The sequence below is a fragment of the Gopherus flavomarginatus genome, chromosome 8, assembly GCF_025201925.1.
Source record: "Gopherus flavomarginatus isolate rGopFla2 chromosome 8, rGopFla2.mat.asm, whole genome shotgun sequence".
NCBI classification, from domain to species: domain Eukaryota; kingdom Metazoa; phylum Chordata; order Testudines; family Testudinidae; genus Gopherus; species Gopherus flavomarginatus.
Genome location: NC_066624.1, coordinates 71,557,477 through 71,577,913, shown reverse-complemented (window position 1 = coordinate 71,577,913; position 20,437 = coordinate 71,557,477). Strand labels below are relative to the sequence as shown.

General features: G+C 40.5%; 1 protein-coding gene across 9 annotated transcripts in view; it reads left to right on the top strand.

The window, feature by feature from the left end:
* PER2 (period circadian regulator 2) overlaps nt 1-20,437 on the top strand; it is an 87,077-nt gene that overhangs the window by 41,845 nt on the left and 24,795 nt on the right. For all 9 annotated transcript variants that reach the window (XM_050963996.1, XM_050963994.1, XM_050963991.1 and 6 more), the window contains 8 exons: nt 179-380; nt 494-545; nt 5,202-5,341; nt 7,671-7,749; nt 13,632-13,738; nt 14,700-14,853; nt 15,260-15,368; nt 18,511-18,642. In XM_050963996.1, coding sequence (XP_050819953.1) covers nt 179-380; nt 494-545; nt 5,202-5,341; nt 7,671-7,749; nt 13,632-13,738; nt 14,700-14,853; nt 15,260-15,368; nt 18,511-18,642 — 975 coding nt within the window. The remainder of the gene's footprint in view (nt 1-178; nt 381-493; nt 546-5,201; nt 5,342-7,670; nt 7,750-13,631; nt 13,739-14,699; nt 14,854-15,259; nt 15,369-18,510; nt 18,643-20,437) is intronic.

Sequence of the window (20,437 nt, the reverse complement as noted above, 5' to 3'; positions counted from 1 at the left end):
TACATACAGTACATTTGGTTTAATCATTTCTTATTAGTTAAAAATAGATGAGATGAATAATACTTAACATCAAATTAGTTTGAACTTCCAAATACCATTTTTAAACCACTGTATTATCAAAGAAGAAGATTGAAATTTTTCTCTTGTCTAAAATGTTTGAGATTTTGTTATTGCTTAGGACATGTTTGCTGTAGCTGTTTCCCTGATTACTGGGAAAGTCTTGTACATCTCTGATCAAGCTGCCTCTATTCTCCGCTGTAAAAGGGATTTCTTTAAAAATGCCAAATTTGTGGAGTTCTTGGCACCTCAGGATGTCAGTGTTTTCTACAGCTCCACTACCCCTTACAGATTGCCATCATGGAGTATTTGTAATGGAGTTGGTAAGTACTCTCAGCATTGAATACATCTCTGTTTTTCAGTAACAATCATTTTGGAATACAAAACTTGAAACTACTTATTGCAACTTGTTATAAAATCCATTTAATATTTTTAGAGTCTTCCACACAAGACTGCATGGAGGAAAAATCATTCTTCTGTCGCATCAGGTAAAACCAAATATTAAAATTAGACTTGAAGTATTAAACACTGAGACCATGCATGTCAAAAAGTACTCAGTGGATTCTTAATTCACTGTCCCTTTTTCCTTATATGAAAACAAGGCAAATCTCATGCATGGCCTATGGTTATCTAACATACGCTATAGAGATTGTTATAGAAAGTAACTGCAAAGCAGATTCAGGAAACTGCATCGCAGTTGTTAATGCAGTGTAGTTGTAGCTGTCTACCTCAGGATATTAGAGACAAGGGGGGCTGAGGGAATATCTTTTATTGAACAAGTGTTTGTCTCTCTCACCAACAGAAGTTGGTCCAGTAAAAGATATTCCCTCACCCTCATGTCTCAGTTATTAATCAGTTTGGAATTTGACCTTTGCACTTAGGTACAAGTAAACTGATCCTGTTAAGCTTTGGAGGAAGGGTTTCATCATTTCATTTAACTCAGTGGATACTTGTATATTCCACTCAGTCCATCTCTGTTCAGTCCTTCCTTTGATCATGATGAAGGGCATTGTGATTGTTACTTGTCTATATGGTACCTGAGGATCATCCCTGCACCAGAGAGTTTAGTCTTGTTGATAGCAGGCCACAGGCAGATGAAATAGAAATGAAGTGGGTGTGAGATAAAAGGATAAGACATCAATATGCTAAACAGAGCTTAGAAGCCCCAACTCCTTGACAAATTGCTAGTTCTGCCACCCCCATGCAGATGAAACACAGCAGTTCAAGACACTGCTGTTTCTTTTCAGGCTTTTCTCCTCAGTTTTTTTAAGTAGCGAGCTGTTTCCATTTTTTCTACTTTCTGGGCACTCATGTAGAGGACAGGTTTTTTTGTCCCCCCCCGGACTACTCTCTTTGCTGCTCCCCTCATGCTTCCTACCTCCTTGACCCTCTCTTACTTTTCTCCCTCCCCCCTCCCAAAAAAAAAAAAACAGGCAAGGAAGTACAAAGCCAAACATTGAATGTATTTCATTTCTGCTGAATACCTGCAGCCTGTTGCAGAAGAAGAATTGTGCAGCTGTGTATCTGGCACGGGAAGCCTTGTTCTGCCAGGGCAAGGAGCATTTGTGATGCAACATAGTATGGTCTCTGTCCAAATGAAAGCTGGCATCCAGGGCAGAAGCCTCATACCAGCTCTGATCTATTCAGTCTAGACCATAACTCCTTAAAACTCTTGATGTCTTTGGAAGAGACTGCAGCCAGTTAAAGATGCCAGGATTCCAGTAGTCTATTTGACTTCGTGAAATGGGTCCTTTTGTACCTGGGAAAAGAATTAGGCATTCTGCCATTATCTGTCCATGGGGAAAACAGTCCTCTGTCCAGTGCTGAAATTTCCAAAGGTGTTTAGAGGTGTTAGCAGCACAACTTCCATTGACACTTAGGAAAATTGTATGGTCACATCCCCTAATCACCTTTGAAAATCTTCAACCCAGGCCTTTAAGAGGACTAGACTCCTTCCTTCAGATTGGGGTCCGCAGACATAGGACAGAGCACACTTTCTCTTTAAGAGCACAAAGTGAATGTTTCTTTCATGAGCTGAAATGGAAAAGGAGCTGAGTAAAAGCCCCAGGAAGCCAGCAAAAATCTAAGATATCTTAAACAGGTAAGTGTCACAAAAAGAAATTTAGGGGGCCTCATATCTCCTTTTTTCTCAAGGAATGGAGAACTATTGCTGTTGCAGGGTGAAGAATTTGACTATGACCAACAGGAAAAGGCTTTTCTGGATCCCGACCTCCTTAGTTGAAACATTAGAGTTGTATGTTTCAGACTTTGCTTTCCTCAAGGAAATCCAGCATTGTGAATTTTATTCCAGCTCTTAAAGATAGTTCTCATGCAGGAGAAATAAAGTGAGACCCTCAAAATCCATTATACATTTTCTGTAAGATGGCTTCTCACTCTAAGATCTAGTTATCAAAACATGGAAGTTGCAGATTTAGGAGGGGTTCTGAAGCTGTGTCCTCTTCACTAATCTCAGACACTCATGTCAGTAGTTCCTGGAAGGATTGACAAGCTGGCCAAACAACCTGAACACACCATTCCTCCTGTGGAAACTAAGTCTTGTGCAATAGGAACTGGCTGGCCCTACCTTCCAAGGCCATTTCTCTCTGTAGAGTCCTGATTCCTATATTGAAATATATTTCTGGTCAAAATCATTTTCATGGAAGAACCATGTAGTATTTATTAATCAACACAACATTGTTCTCAGGAATGTCTCTAGCATTCATTTTTTTTGGAGTGAATTTCTTTATTATTATTAGTTTTATTTATTATTTAAAATAAAAAAAACTCTTAGGATCTGCGTTTCTCCTACTCATGTTGGAATTCAGTGCATCCAGAAGAGAAATTATAGAACATGTGAGCTGTCAAGCGGCTAGTTGTATTACGTCAAAAGAACCAGACCCAAACCATCAGAAAAATCGTATTGTATTTCCTTCTGTCTCATATGGCTGAGGAAAGTCTTCAGTCCTCCACTTCCAGATGTAGCAGATGCTGTATTACTGATCTGTACAAGGCATAAATTCAACCAGTTTTAGTAGGGATTCTCTTCCATTCCACCACATAAGTAGCAAGTCTTGAGCAGAGAGAGCCTCAATATCCCGTAGAAAGATGTACAGTAGAGAAATCTGGGCCTCCTTTTCTACATTCACAGGGCACTGCAATATTTATTTCCAGGCATCTCTGATGCATGCTTCAGCCACAGAGTTGGTCCCAAAGTAACTCACCTTGTTAGGTGGCAGGGCAGGGACTTATTCTTTTTGCAGCCTACATTTTTTTCTTTCCCTCACTATTTCACTTTTCTCTGGTGACATTAATGCTGAGTGACTGGAAAATTTTTTAACAACTAATTCCTTGTCTCCAAAAGCCAACTCTGCTATTCTGTTCCACTCTAGTATATCTATAGTTATTAATCTTCAAAACTGGACACTGTGGGATCCACTGCAAGGCTGGTGGTCAGATTTCTTTGTACCATAATTAACGTTAGCTTTAAGAACTGTTCTCTTGTAAGTTTATTATAACTGTGTAAGAATTCTTCTGGCAGTTGGATTGTTCACCACCACAAAAGTACATACCTGGTCTGCATAAAATGAAAGCAATCCTGTAATGAGAATTAGTAGAGATGGCATTTAGGAAGGGGATATTAACAGATAAGAAGTTTTCCATTACTTAAATGTTTTCAAGCACAGAATATAATACATTTGTATATTTTTATTTGCCTTAGAGGTTCTTTGAGCCTTTAGAGGGTTCCCCTTTTCTAGCTCGTCTCCTCAAGCATGAGGAATAGAAATTTGGTAACATTGAACATAGTAAGATAGTTCCATATGTCAACTAAACTATTCCCCAAAGAGCTCAGTCATTTTTGTCTCTGATAGTACTTCAAAAGTACACAAATAAAATTTTTGTTATACTATAGCTATGAACTTTAGAAAAACTACTTTGAGTACTAGAGGTTTTGTGGGGATTTTAGTAAGGAAATGTCATATGAGCGTACAGCCACTATGTAAATATAAAATTAATTCCTTTTTGAAGGAAAGACTAGGATTAAGGCAAGAGAAAGATTATTAAGTTATTAAAGAGTGACCTTGTTCAAAATGAATGGTGTTCACATGATTTAATGTGAACACCAAATATCAGAGAGGTAGCCGTGTTAGTCTGTAACCACAAAAACAATGAAGAGTCTGGTGGCACCTTAAAGACGAACAGATTTATTTGGGCATAAGCTTTCGTGGGTAAAAATCAAACCACTTCTTCAGATGCGTTGAGTGAAAATTACGGGTGCAGGCATAAATATACTGACAGGTGAAGAGAAGGGAGTTGCCTTACAAGTGGAGAACCAGTGTTAACAAGGCCAATTCAATCAAGGTGGATGTGGTCCACTCCCAATTATTGATGAGGAGGTGTTAATGCCAGGAGAGGGAAAATTTGCTTTTGTAATGAGCCAGACACTCCCAGTCCCTATTCAAGCCCAAATTCATGGTGTTAAATTAGCAAATGAATTGTAGTTCTGCAGTTTCTCTTTGAAGTGTGTTTTTGAAGTTTTTTTGTTGAAGAATGGCTACTTTTCAATCTCCCTGGACATTCAATAACAGATTTAAGTGTTCACCTACTGGCTTTTATGTTACCGTTCCTGATGTCTGATTTGTGTCCATTTATTCTTTTACGTAGAGACTGTCCAGTTTGGCCAACGTACATGGCAGAGGGGCATTGCTGGCACATGATGGCGTATGTCACATTAGTAGATGTGCAGGTGAAGGAGCTCCTGATGGTGTGGTTGATGTGGTTGGGTCATCTGACTGTGTCCTTATGCCCAAATAAATCTGTTAGTCTTTAAGGTGCCACCAGACTCCTCGTTGTTAATGTGAACACCATTACAAAAAGTAGAGTGTTTTGGTTTTTATATAAGATGACAGAATAATTTACTCTCATTACAGTTAATGTTCAAAGGCCCTGGTCAGGATTGGGTCTCCCTCTAGGTACTCTCCAAGAAGACTTTGAGATGGGATTTTTCTAAGCTCTTACGGGAGTTGGATGCCCAGCTCTCTTAAGCACTTTTGAAAATTCTGTCCATGAGCTGTTGCACTGAAGACCTCACTGTAGACTAAATTCTGTGCAAAACAAATAATTTAGTCCTTTCTTTTCATTATTAGTGCAGGAAAAGAACATGAATATGTCTTCTACCACCCATTTCGTATGACTCCTTACCTTATCAAAATACAAGATACTGAGAATGCAGAAGATCAGCTTTGCTGTGTGTTGCTTGCAGAAAAGGTGCACTCTGGCTATGAAGGTAATAACACTAAGGTGCAGTGATTTTTAGCTGTGAAAACCAAAAGGTCTGCATTATTAAAATAAACATTCAGCTGTTTTATGAAATTGCATATAATATAAGAAAAATGACTGTCTGGTAAGAACTGTCTTGAGGTAACTAGATCAGGGGTGCCCCACATCTCTCATGTTATAAACATGAGTATTTAAGGGAGAAGATATTCAAACCACAAATAAAAGTTTTTTTCACATCCCTTTGTGAACAGCAGTCTAGGGCATTCACAGCCAAGTCATGATTATTTTAAAAATATAACATGGAGCAGTTGAGGTAATTGCTCAAGCTCATTTGGGGTCCTTGGGTGGAACCCTGGCCCCACTGAAGTCAAATGGGAATCTTGCCACTGACTTCATTAGTGTCAGGATTTCATCCTTAATATGTATTCTCAATTGCCTGCAGAGGATTGGGATGGGGAGAGGAAGATGACATCAACATTGTTCTTGAAAAGGAACATAAACAGCAGAGAAAATAATTGCAAACTGAAATATCAGTTTTTCTGATTATAGTTAAGAGAAACACCTTTGCACACATTTTGCATGAGAATGCTTATTCACACAGGGTGAGATTTGTCTCTTTACAGAGGGACCACAGAACCCTTTGTGCAGTGGAGTGCCTATAAATGCACAAGTGTGCTGGTGCTCAAATAAGGATTTACTTGTACATTGGGTATGTGTAATCATAAGGCAGGTGTGCACCTGACTTAAACTGTAGGCCTAGATCAGAGGTGGGCAAACTATGGCCTGCAGGTCACATCCACACCGTGGGACCCTCCTGACCGGCCCCTAGCTCCTGGCCTGGGGGGCAGGGGTCCTGGAGGGGCAGTCAGGAAGGGGAGGAAGAGGTTGAATGGAGTGGCAGGGGGCTGTCAGACGGGCTCCAGGGGCGGTCAGGGAGAAGGGGTGGTTGGATTGGGGAGGGATCTGGGTGGAAGTGTAGTCAGGAATGAGAGGAGAGGTTGGATGGGGCAGCAGGGGGCAGTCAGGGCAGTCAGGAGACAGGAAGGGATGGATGGGGCAGAGATCCCGGGGGGAGGTGATGGGGGGAGTGAGGAATGAGAGGAGGGGTTGGATGGGGCTGTGGGGGGTGGTGGTCAGGGGACAGGGAGGGATGGATGGGGCAGAGGACAGGAGGGGTTGGATAGGGCAGGAGTCCTGGGGGGGCCATCAGGGGGTTAGAAGCAGGGGGAGTCGGATATGGGGCAGGGACTGGGCCACGCCTGGCTGTTTGAGGAGGCACTGCCTCCCCTAACCAGCCCTCCATACAATTTTGGAAACTCAATGTGGCCCTTAGCCCGAAAAGTTTGCCTGCCCCGGCCTAGATGTCTTTTCTGAAATACTAGTATGGCAAAACATAAAATGAATCCTGATAGTGTTGCCATAACTTCAGTCACATACTTCTCATTTTAATCACAATGGTCTTAAAAGCAACATCAGAACTGCAATGTGTAACTGTTAAGCTTGAGTAAAGTCATAAACCATCCTGAAATGAAAATAATCGTCTTGGGTAGACATTTTCTGTAGGCATGCTATGAATCTTATTCTGCTTGTAAGAGCCATTCTGCTCGAAACAAATCACACTAGCATCAAAGGTCAGATCCTGGTCCCTGCTGCATCTGATTGTACCAGCACGCCAACACAAACCAGCTGGTATAGTCAGATACTTGAAGATTTCCCAGTGTAGAAGAATCCCTGGGTGTGATGTAAAGTTAGAGTATCTTGCTTTATGCTCCCTCTTGTAGTCCCTAGTATATCAGGCTTTTTGGGTCCATTGCCAGAGTGCAACTGCAGTCTGGCAGTTCCCAGATGTCACAGTGGTCCCTTCAGGTGATTGCAAGTGGGTGAAAGTAATACTAGCTTTGAGGTTATCCTCACTTGTGTTGGGAGCCAAACTAGACCCAGGATCAGGCCATGGCATATTAAAGCAGTGTATATCATCTTAGGTCTTGCTACCCTCTCGGGTCCTCTGTTAGGTGAAGCTGAGCCACACCCAAGGAGTGAACCCCAGATATCAAGAAACAAAACAATTTTGATTTTGTATCCAATACATTCGTCTTGGAGATAAAATATTGCTATAAACTGTAATATATAGGTGATCAGGGCTGCACTCTGTTGTCATTAGGAGGGTATAAGTGGATGTGAGCAAGTTAGTAACATTGAAAACTGCTGTCTGTTGGGTTAAAACTTATTCTATTTTGACAGAAGGATCCAGGTACTCTAAAACAATGTATGCATATGAAAAGTGCTGTCAAGCTATTTTCCCCTTTTTCTTTTTCTCTCTCTCTCTCTCCTTTTAGCACCCAGAATTCCTCCTGACAAGAGAATTTTTACAACTACGCACACACCAAGTTGTTTGTTCCAGGATATAGATGAAAGGTGAATAACTGAAACTACTATTTTTTTGGGAAGGGCAGTTTTTGTTTATATGTCCTCCACAAAATATCCAATAGCTGCACAGCAGTTTTAGCACTTAAATAACTTCCACATTTTAGGAAACAAGCCGATATCTCTCATTACTGTCAAATATATTTATGTATATATTTTGTGACATATATATATACACACACACACACGTTCTATGTCTCTCTTGTTCTTAAAATAATGAATTTAACCAAGAAAAATAAAAACAAAAAATCCCCAAACTTTAACCAACCTGATTTCTATTATAATGTGAATTCACCTATGGATTTTGTTAATAGCTAATCTTTAAATGATTTTTATTGCAGTTGAAAATGGAAAACATATTTGCCAGCTATTAGACTGCCCACTAATAATCAATTTCTCTAATAATCTATGCTGACGTGGGGGTGACGCCGGATGTTGTCTCTGCAGAAGAGCGCTTTTAAAACCATAAAACATTACTTATTAAAATGTTCTCTAACTTCTATTCTTTGACTCAATTTAGTTAATAAGTAGCTGTATGTCACATGCATTCCCTGCTGGCATAGTTACACAGTGGACACGCACTATCCAATTAGATAGCAATACATTCTCTTTTATAGTTTTACTAAGTCCTTGGAGACAGACGCTACAGAGGAATCAGATGATTTTTCCCTGTGTTGCAGCATTTGTTGCAATTAAATTGAGATCTCTGCAGTCGTGTTTCTGCTATGTCTGGTTCTGAAAAAACTGCTTTGAGCAGTATGAAAAGTTGAACTGGTGAAATTTGAAGAATGTAGTATCTGCTTAGAGTAATTATCCACATTCCAGGGGTGAAGCCAAGTAAGGTATCAAGCCCCCAGATTGGAGGTTATGGCTTTATCTGAAAAATATATGGCACACATGAAGCATTAGCAACTATAGTGGAGACTAAATAAATCTCTTTAACTGGAGAGAGACTTGCATGTTATATGTACAATATAAACTACTAATGAGATGTCCAATAACTAGACTTAATCAATTTATTAATCAGATTATTAGAGTTTAATACAGAAAGGAAAAGTACATATATTACCAAACCCTGTGGAAAACAGCAGTTGCAATGATAAATTATCTCAAAATTCTATGCTTACCCCTTTTGTATTTAAACCTAACTGGGTGGCATTTCACAATTTTTCCCTTTATCACTTTACCTAGTACATCTTTCTTATGTATTTTCTTTGACATGTTTTTTACAGACAGGTACCAATAATTGATGCATCTGATTTATGTGGGGCATATATGGCCATATTGAAACTTACATCATATCTTACATTTTAACCATTATACGGACCCCATACATTACACAAACCGGATTTGTGGATACAAGACTATATATTTTTTGAACGTTGCAGAGATAGTATTTCAGAAATTAACTAACAAAATGTAAATGTATCTCAGTTTTTGCTAGGCTTGCATTCTCCATCACAGATACAAAGCAGGAGTTTGTACAAAGGTCACAGCATTTATCTATCACATAATTTAGAGAATTTAATGTGAATGTAAAGGACTTCAAATATAATTAATATACTTTAGTTATTCACTATTTATTTATTTTTATTTTGGTTACATAACACCTTTCCCTTTATGCTTACAGTTGCTACAATAACCACTTCCCATATTTTAATAAATACTTTTTACTTATAAGAACTGATTTTTCCAGTACTATTGTGCAGACAAACTGGTAGTGCATAAGAATGCAATTTACGTTCCTGGTTAATAGCTCTGTTTCTGAGAGCTCAGATTTTAGGTAGCTCTGTTTGTGGGAGCTTAGATTTAGTAAAATTGTGTCTTATGGTAGCTGTCATTGCAACATCAGTGCTGTGGTTTCACAAGCTGTATTTATTCACTTTGTCTTTGACTGATTTAGCTGCAAAGTTTATATTGATTCAATTTAGTCAATAGTCTCATCTCAAAGCACTCTGGTTTTGAACTACTGCTGCAAATTATTTTGGATTTGAACTTAGTTTGGTCAGCAGTGTTAAGTGCTGTCCACAGACTTTGTCACGTTATGCTATAGTGTCTCTGACAAACACATAGATGAAAGAGTTGCTTACAAAAAGATAAAAAGTCTGTTCTGTAGAGGGTAGTTCTGATCTTTCTGCTGAGATGGTCTGTGGGAGAAAAATCAAGATGATATTCTTTTCTGGAGAAACTACTTAATATAATTTTTTGAGATACAGATTGAGGGTGTGGGAGGTAATAGGAGCCTATATAAGAAAAAGACCCAAAAATCGGGTCTGTCCCTATAAAATCAGGACATTTGGTCACCCTATGTAGTATTCTGGTTTGTGGATCTTATAAGATATGAAGCAGACAAGCCTTAGCTACTTTGGGGGATTTCTATTTACATGTTATCATCACCTTTAAGGTGCAGAAGTGAGTCTAATTTGACTTTATGAGCAGGTACGTGCAGGAGAAAGGGGTTTTGTTACATAGTTTTTGGTGTCAGTTGGCCCTCCTGTTTTCCTCAAATTCCTTCTCCACAGAGTGTGCGCTTGTTTGTTTCCATTTGGACTTCTTGGATTTTTTTGGTGTGGCTGCCATTTTAACTGAAATCTGAGACACATCTATGTGCTTGCTCTTCCTAAATTTGCCAGCTCCCTGGTATCTGTGAATATAGGTGCCGATTTCATGGGTGCTTCAGGGCTGGAGCACCTATGGAAAAAAATTAGCAGGTGCTTAGCATCCACTGACAGCCAGCTCCCCTCCTCCCCCCCCAGTGCCTCTCACCTTCTGGGAGGGAGGGAAAGGAGCAGGGATGGGGTACACTTGGGGGAGGGAAGAGGTGGGATGGGGTCTTGGTGGAAGGGGTAGTGTTGAGGTGGGGCCTAGGGCTGATTGAGGGTTAAGTACCCCCAGTGAAAATTAGAAGCCAGCAACTGTGCCTGTGAGCCTAAGCCTGGGAAAAGAGCTGGACTCATGATGTTGCCTCTTCAAGAAGAGCCTTTTGAAAAGTGCATTTCCAGTAGTTAAATTTAAAAGGAGTGGGAGTGACTACAGGAAGAAGATCTTCCTCTTATTTCCTTGGCTTAGGGTACAGCGTTCCCCCCCCTCCTTCCTGGCTGATGCGCTGAGGTCATCTCTCCTGTATTAGTCTTGTTTTAACCAGTGGACATTTTTTAACTCTGGCTCTCTACATTGTAGAGTAGGGCTGCTGCTGCTGCAGCACCACAAACTTAATATGGTTTTAAGATTGTTAGAATAAGTTCCGCAGCCCACAGTTGATACAGTTCCACTAAAATTAATAAAAATGTATTACTTTTATGACCACTGGCATTTTCCAAACTGCAAGTGAGATGAAGGTTTAGGAGGACATGCGTGTGTATGCAGTATATTTTCCCGGTCTCTCAGGGGTTAGGTAGAATATGTAAAACAGTACCTCAACTTTAGAGCTTCAGTTTTTAAGAGTATAGAATTAAATATTTATAATAGAGATCCTGCTGTCAGCTGAGAGTTGGTCATAATGTGACACTGAAACTTATGAACAGGCTTGCACAAGGTAAGTAAAGCTTACATGATGACCAGTCTTAATTATGCAATAGATCTACATATTCAGTATGTTGGGTAAAAAGTAGACAATTCCTTGTAATTAACTAGGAGTCTGGTGGCACCTTAAAGACTAACAGATTTATTTGGGCATAAGCTTTCGTGGGTAAAAAAAAACCTCACTTCCTCAGCTGCATGGAGGATGCATGCATTTTGTGGATACAGACTAACACGGCTACCCTGTGATACTGTAATTAATTGTCACTCCTACCATATTTCTGTTGTTAACAAGTGCATGATGCTCAATAGCCATGTTATCTTTAAATATGAACTTGAATATACTGACTAATATGTGCTTCTCTTGAGTCTAATTAAATTCCTGCATAAAATCTTCAACTCACAGTAAAGGTTGATAGTGTATAATAAACCTCTCCTACCAGTTACATAAGTGTTACAATTTAGAGAGCGAGAGAGAGTGTGTGTGTCCATACATATTCTGTTTCCTTAATACTTCATAGTTTCTATTAACAATATACACATTTGAATCAAAGTAAATTTTCACAATAACCTTAGCTCTTAATAATCCATTCAATTTTTAGAAATGCTGTTAATCAGCTCATGGAGCAAATATTGTATATGGAAATAGATAATGATACTGAACTAACAGTTCTGGTAGGTAGAATGTACTTGACAATACATTATTTGTTGTTAATGTGCATATTGAAATTCAGATTAAAAATTCATGCCTGATGACTTCTTGCTTAATGGTAACTAAACTTGCATGTTCCTTCATAACTAAATTAGTGATAAGAGTTCAAGTTGCTAAAATTAGTAGGGCAGGTGTTGCACTCCAACACACCACCTAACATAGTGTTTGCTAGATTTTTTTTATTTGAAAGCTAGCTGAGTGTCTCTCCCCTCTGTCCTCCACCTGCCTATTTTCAGGAAAATGAAACCAATTTCACCTCCATCTCTTTCAACCTGGTCATGTGATATTGAAGTCTACCCAAAAGGAGAAGTCATTGAGAGTAGATTGTATAGAGCTTCATAATACATTTCCTCTCCTTATGTGCCTGTAGCCTTGAAGTACTTTAAATATCCACAGTGTTAACTGTCATAATTAGCATGCTCATTTAAAATGAGCACGCAGTTCACCTCCTGAGAGGTTATTATTTCAGGCTGTCTGCAGACTCAGGAAGACATTGCTTCATCAGTTATGCTCAGGTCATGTTTTTGTGTTTTCTTTATGGCACAGCAGCTACAGACCTGTTCTTAAATGAATGCTGAGATTTGGGAATAGTTGAGGTCTGTCTGTGTGCTCCATCCCCTACCCCAAGGAAGTGAACTTCATGCTTTTGGAAACTCTGACCGAACATGTTGAAGGGGAGTTCTCTTGTGGACTGTCAGAAGTGCAGTGCTGAAAGCAGTGCTTTCCCTGTAATGCTTTTAGGCTCCATGGGAGCAAGGATCATGCTTCCCTGGAGTTTGTTCTCTGCTTGTCAGGCACTTTGTCTTTGACAAAAATGCAGATATCTGAAATTCCAGATGTCAACTTTTGATGTCTACAAAGATAGTTGTTTGTATCTTGCAAATAACTTCTGATCCGTCAACTTCTTTTGCATAAGTAGGAATGGTGCGAGTACTGCTAAGATGTTTTTCAAGGCACATATAGGAATTAGGCACCTAGTTGCCAGCTGTTCTTCGAAAATCTCCCTTATATGCATATTTTAACTAGTCTATGAATGAGTTTTTGTTGCATTAACCTAAAGGCTTTCTTCATTGGAACAAAGTCATTGGTAAGTTACGGAGATCTAATAAAATTTCAGACTAGCTCCTAACGTTTTAAGTCTTCCTTAATTCCTTTTAAATACCTGAACTACTGGGCTGACTGTGTGGCAACTCTTCAGAAAAGTAAACCTTTAATCTGAGAGGAAGAGTGGATTTCTAGTTAAGGCACCAGACTTGGGTTCAGGAGATCAGTTCCTGGTTTTGCCACAGACATCTGGTATGACCTCTCTGTCTCAGCTCCAAATCCGTAGATGGAGGATACCTCCCTATTTCAGAGGGGTTTTGTGAGAATAAACTCCTTAATATCCATGAATGTTATGGAGGTGCTCAGGTACTCTGGTGATTGGTGCCATAAATAAGTGCTATAAAAATGAATGCAATCTTCGCCAAAGGGTTGTCGCATGTTACTATGGAACTGATACTAACGCTTCCCCAATTCAATTCCACATAGTTTTTTTAATTTAAAAAATAAAAAGCTAAAGCTTAGAAAAGAGAGTTTTAAATGAAATATTTCAAAGTAGGATTTTGTGTGCATTTATTCCACTTGACTTTCTTTTTTTCAGAGCTGTACCTCTTTTGGGATACCTACCTCAGGACTTAATAGGAACCCCTGTTTTATTGCATCTTCATCCAAGTGACAGGCCTCTAATGCTAGCAGTTCACAAAAAAAGTATGTTATCTTTTATGTTGACAAATAAGGTAGATTTTTCTAAGAAAAACACAAGTTAGAATTCAGGGACCTTAAAACTTTCAAGGAACTAAAGAGGAGACAAGCTGGTAGGTTGTATAGAATTAGTCAATTTTCTGATTTGTTTTGAAAACAAAGAACAACGAAACTATCCCTTTTCATTTGGTTTACAGCTGAACATTTAACACTAGTCAACAACAAAATGGGAGAATTATTACTCAACTTCTTGTTCCTTAGGGTACAATCTGACTGTTGGAGACAAAATGGCCATAATAAGTAAATATGTTAGCCATTTTTCAGAAAGATATTTGTCTCAAGATCACATTTATATACGTAGTCATTTTTGAGTGATCTTTTTTTCGTTGATTAATGAACTGACAGGAAAGAAAATATGAGCCTCTTGGTCAGTGTCAACTCCTTTTTTTTTTTTTTTTTTTTTGAGTTGCTTAAATTTTGAAAATGAAATAATTTTTCAGTTTTTTTTTCTGGGGACATTTTTCTTGGTGGAGTTAGTGTTGCTGTGATGGCATCAAGTTTTAAAATCTTGTTTTTACATATGAAATGCATTTACAAAAATATATATATTTAGGTCTTCTGCCTAGTGAAGAATTTTATGTTGGAGAATAAAATTCAGCATTCTGATTTCTTTTCATTAAAACGTGTTTGTAGATGTTGGTATGAGCAAAGAATATAATTTTAATTTCTATAAATGTAAATATATACAGTGCAGGTCAGTTCTCTTTGGTGGCCAAACACTTGTAATTTTCCCTTTTGATGTGAAATTACCCAGAGTTTGGTTACTGGATAAACTTTATCTGCCCTATATGTATACATATTCAAATTTTTTGTTATGAAATTATTGTAAAAATTGAATTAAAGCATATTAAATATAGTGTTCATGTGTGACTATAAAACTGACATTTTTCTAAAACTTGCATTATAGTACTTCAATATGGTGGACAGCCTTTTGACTATTCACCAATCAGATTTTGCACTAGAAATGGGGAATACATAACTATGGACACCAGCTGGTCTAGTTTCATTAATCCTTGGAGCCGAAAAGTCTCATTTATAATTGGAAGACACAAAGTTAGGACGTAAGTAGACAAGTTATTAGATTCTCATATTAATTAATGAGAGTGGGGGTTCAAGTCTGCAAAGCAACTCTTTTTAAATTAGTGGAAGAGAGCTGTACAAAAATGACAAATTCAAACTGCTTTCTTTTAATCTTGGTATTTGGGTTTTGTGATTGTAAATGTATATTATAATACATTAAATGCTTTTAACAATAAATTTGTAAGTGCTGCAGGTTTTTCCAATATTGTCAAGAGTTACTTCAGAATGGAGAAGCCATGTTCAGAGTAAGGCTGCACATTTTATCAGATTGAAAGTTTTTTAGATGCAATAGAATAGGAACAAGAGCCTATTTAATATATATGAAAGATTAATTTAGGTTGTGTTTTACATGCATTTGGAATATTTTGGGTATAATAATTTTTACAGTGGTCCCTTAAATGAAGACGTATTTGCTGCTCCCAACTACACAGAAGATAAAATCCTTCATCCTAGCATTCAGGAAATCACAGAACAAATATACCGGCTGTTGTTACAGGTAGGGTCTGGAGTTTTATGTCGTGCTGGGGTCTTGAGTACTTACATGGCCTCCATTACTGCAGTACCTGAGTGTTTTATCTTTAATACCTTTGTCTTCATAACACCCCTTTGCGGTAGCACTGTATTACCCCTATTTTACAGAAGTCATTTGTTTAATTATCTGATTCTCTATTGTGTAACACATTCCTTTACAAATTTATAATAAACTTACGGCCTTATGACCCCATCTGCATTTTACACCAGGCGTCCCACAACCTACACTAACAAATATACCCAGCCTTTTCCCGTCCCCATTCAATAGTTTAAATAACTTTTTACTTAAAAAGTAAACTGTAATAACCCCCCCCCACCCCCATCACCATAGCAGAGGTAACAGGAATAAATTGCATTGTAGTCCATTCTCCCAATTCAGACAAAATGGCCTGTTCAGCATTGTAGTGGCACACTTCACCACTCCTCTCAAAAACCAACTGGAGACCTCTCTGTGCAAACACCAGTGCCCTTTTATTTTCAGTGTTTGTTCCCACCACCTTCTATATACAGTTTATTTCAGCCCAGGTAGTCCCTTGGGGGACAGCTAGCTTCTGCAGCTAGCAGGGAACTCCAGTCTGAGGGCTTGTCTACATCACAAAGTTGCAGCGCTGGTGAGGGGGGTACAGCGCTGCAACTTAGGAGGTGTACACATCTGCAGGGCATCACCAGCGCTGCAACTCCCTGTTTGCAGCGCTGGCCGTACTCCCGTTTTGTCTTGGGTGTAGAGGATCCAGCGCTGGTGATCCAGCGCTGGTAATCAAGTGTAGACACTTACCAGCGTTTTTCTTGACCTCCGTGGAATAAGCAGGTATCCCAGCATACCTGAGGAAGAGCCTATTTACAGTCCAATCCAGTGAATCCTCTGCAGTGCTGGCCCTATACAGCTGTATACAGTGCTGGCCCTATACAGCTGAGGAAGCCTTTCTTGACCTCCGTGGAATAAGCAGGTATCCCAGCATACCTGAGGAAGCCTCTCTGGTAATCAAGCAGGTCTCCTTCCCCGCGGTTTGCTCCGGTGTTCTCCGAATCCTCCCCCAAGCGGGTCTCCTTCCCCGCGGTTTGCAGGGGGGTTCGGGGAACGCTAGAGCAAACCGCGGGGAAGCAGGTCTCCTTCCCCGGTTTGCTCTCGTGTTCCCCGAACCCCCGTGCAAGCAGGTCTCCTTCCTCGCGGTTTGCTCTCGCGTTCCCCGAACCCCCGAGCAAGCAGGTCTCCTTCCCCGCGGTTTGCAGGGGGGTTCGGGGAACGCTAGAGCAAACAGCGGGGAAGCAGGTCTCCTTCCCCGGTTTGCTCTCGCGTTCCCCGAACCCCCGTGCAAGCAGGTCTCCTTCCCCCCGGTTTGCTCTCGCGTTCCCCGAACCCCCGTGCAAGCAGGTCTCCTTCCCCGCGGTTTGCTCTCGCGTTCCCCGAACCCCCGTGCAAGCAGGTCTCCTTCCCCGCGGTTTGCTCTCGCGTTCCCCGAACCCCCGAGCAAGCAGGTCTCCTTCCCCGCGGTTTGCAGGGGGGTTCGGGGAACGCGAGAGCAAACTGGGGAAGGAGACCTCCTTCCCCGCGGTTTGCTCTCGCGTTCCCTGAACCCCCCTTGAAGCCGCCCAACAGCGCTGCAGTGTGGCCACATCTAACACCACTTGCAGCGCTGGTTGCTGTAAGTGTGACCACTCTGCAGTGCTGGCCCTATACAGCTGTACTAATACAGCTGTAACAACCAGCGCTGCAAAATTGTAGATGTAGACATACCCTGAGGCTCCTCCCTTTCTGCTTCCTTCCTGTGAGCTTTATACAGCCCCCTGGCCCATAAAACCCACAGGTGTTTCTTCTTTAGCCCGGCAGTGAGCCACACCCTGCCAGCTCCAATCAATTCCCCTTAATGGGAGCTGGGGCTAACGGGGGCCTGGCCAGGTCTCCTGGCCAGCACCCTGTTACAAGCATCATAATGAAGAGATCAAAATACTTTTGGGTGGAAAATGGTTATCTTCCTGCATGACAAGTTAGGACAGAGGTCCCCAAACTGGGGTGCACCCCCTGTGGAGGGAGCATGGAGGAACGTTCGGGGGGCACAGCTAGGGGCTGGGCCAGCTCCAGTGGGAAGGGAGCGCCACCCAGCTTGGCTTCTGGCCCTCAGCCCCGTGCTCAGGGCCCCAACTGCCGGCCCCAGCTCTGGGAGGGAGAGGGGAACACAGACGAGTAAGGAGGGGCACAAGGTAAAAAGTTTGGGGATCACTGGATTAGGACCACATAAATTCATATACTCCACTAATACGCTCCAAATCAACCAATGCCTGCAGTTCCCCAAGTATCCAACAGATGCTGGCACTATTCCATATATAAGACTGTCAATATATAACACAGAGGTAGACTTAAGGTTAATTATTGAATCTTAATGATAGTTTTCCAGACTGCAAGACACTGTTATTTAAAACTACAATTTGCCTTTAATATCCCATGATGTAGTGAGTTATAGCTTTATACTTACCTTTTTTTTTTTGTCTGATGATGGTTAGATTTTTAAACAGTTACATGTTTTTTCCCTGTCATAAAGTTGAATTCTTTATTTGGCTGAATGCGTTGTCTTTTAAACTTTTTTATCTGAAATTTTAAGAGGCTACACAATAGTCCTACTCAGTCTAACAATAAAGACATTAATAGATACTATTTTCTCTTTATCAAAAGTGATACAAGTATATTTGACCAGGTAGAAATACTGTCAGTGATGGATTCAAAATCATGCTGTCTTTTAACTTGCTATGATTTCTTTATTAGAAGTCACATACACTATCCATATTAAAGTATATTTTAAGCTACCCCAACCCTGCAATGAACTTTGCTTTGTGCAGAGTCCTATTGACTCCTTTGGGTTTTCATGGCTTCACGGGATTGTGCCTATTGGGAGCTCATTGCCTGATTTGGGGCATGAGGGTGCAATCCTAGAAATAATTGCTCATATATGTACAGTATTGTACTTGCCTTGATATATAGGTATAGTCAAATGTATCCCTGTCTGGGATCTTAAGAAAGCATGCAGCTATAGAATCTTGCTAATTTTTGTCATTCTGAATCATCAGTATGTGCTTAACTTTTGTTAAAGTTGATTGCTAATATTTTTTTGCAGCCTGTACACAACAGTGGATCTAGTGGCTATGGAAGCTTGGGGAGCAATGGATCCCATGAGCATTTAATGAGTATAGCATCATCCAGTGACAGCAATGGGAACAACAATGAAGAGACGCTAAAGGACAAGCATGTACGTTTTTGTTTTTTTTAATTTTATTTTTTAAATGAAGTCTTTGGTACAAAACTCTCTCTAACTGAAAATGATTTTCACTGTTGTTGTGGTTTCAAATTTTGGGCTAGGATTGAGGCTACTGCTGCGTTATGGCTCTGGCCAGGTCCTTCCAGCAGAAATGTTGGGGAGATGGTTAGTCCTGTTTGAGAGGAATTCCTATCAAGAACTAAAAGCAGTGGTGGATTAGCAGTGGGCCAATGGGGCCTGTGCCCGGGGACCCTGGAAAAATGGGCGCAGACCCGCTCCGCCCGCCCGGTGCTCCTGCCAGGGAGTGGGGGAAGGAGTGGGGAGGGCACTTCCTGGCAGGAGCGCCAGGTGGGCAGGGGAAGCCCCCGTACCCTCACTCCATTTCCCTAGCAGGAGCTGGGAGGGGCCAAGGACCTGCTGGTGGAAGGGGTGGGGAGGAGCCCCTACTTGCTCTGCCCCAGGGCCCCACAAAAGCTTAATCTACTTCTAAGCAGGGATATAGCTTTATTAGTTTGTGAAAACTTTTTTTCCTTAATTTTGTAGGGGAAGAGCTAGTTCGCTGGCTTACCTGTTTGTGGATGGAAGAAATGAGGGGGAGGAAATCTTTGTATTTGTCTTCTTCCTGTGAGGGTTGTGAGACATTCTACAGAAGAGCAGTAAACTTGTATGATGTGTGGATGGCAAGTGTGAGACAGTTGCCTAGGAGTGGAGTAGTTTGGCTCTTTGAATGATTGTCCATATGGTTTCTGCTCACGTGCATGGGAAAAGATTCTTTTTGAATAGCAGTGTCCTTTGAGGCTGTGCCTAGGCCTTGACATTCTTGTTGGCAAAAGAACCCAAAGACTGATAACACTGCCCACCCCCCTAGTTAGAGCCTAGCACAGGGGTAGGGAACCTATGGCACTTGTGCCGAAGGCGGCACGCAAGCTGATTTTCAGTGGCACACTGCCCGGGTCCTGGCTACTGGTCTGAGGGGCTCTGCATTTTAATTTAATTTTAAATGAAGCTTCTTAAATATTTTAAAAGCCTTATTTACTTTACATACAACAATAGTTTAATTATATATTATAGAGTTATAGAAAGAGACCTTCTAAAAATGTTAAAATGTATTACTGGCATGCAAAACCTTAAATCAGAGTGAATAAATGAAGACTCGGCACACCACTTCTGAAAGGTTGCTGACCCCTGGCCTAGCAAATAGTTGATTTTTTAGTTAAGGGGTTGAATCAAAAAAAGTATGAAAACAACTTGTTTCAGTTCAAACTAAAACTGAATTTTTGTTTTGGGTTGACTGCAGCATTTTAGTTCAATCTGAAATGAATTTTTATTTTTTGATTTATTTATTTATTTATTGGTTTTTCATTTTTGGTTGTTTTTGGATACTTTCACCTATGGATCCTTTTATTAGCTAAATTTCATAATGAACTGATTTTTTGAAATGACAAGTTGAAATGTGTTGTTTTGACCTTTTGTACTCTTTTCCATTTTTGTTTGAAACTATTCACTGGATTGGACCTGAATTCACTAATAGTTTTGATGCCCCCCCCAAAAGAGGAATGGTCCTGAGCCTTTTGCTGGCCAGGGCAGACCATGTTTTTGGTGCCCACCTGGAGAAACAGCCAAAAACCCCACTGCTCTGGTACAGAGCCCTCTGGAAGACGGTGCCCAGGATGACTGCTCTGGTTGCCTGGACCTAGAAGCATTTTTTTTGGCCAGTTTACCATTCACTGGAAAATTTCACCCAGCTCTAGTATTTGTGTCCTTAGCGTTGGGCTGGCATTCAAAT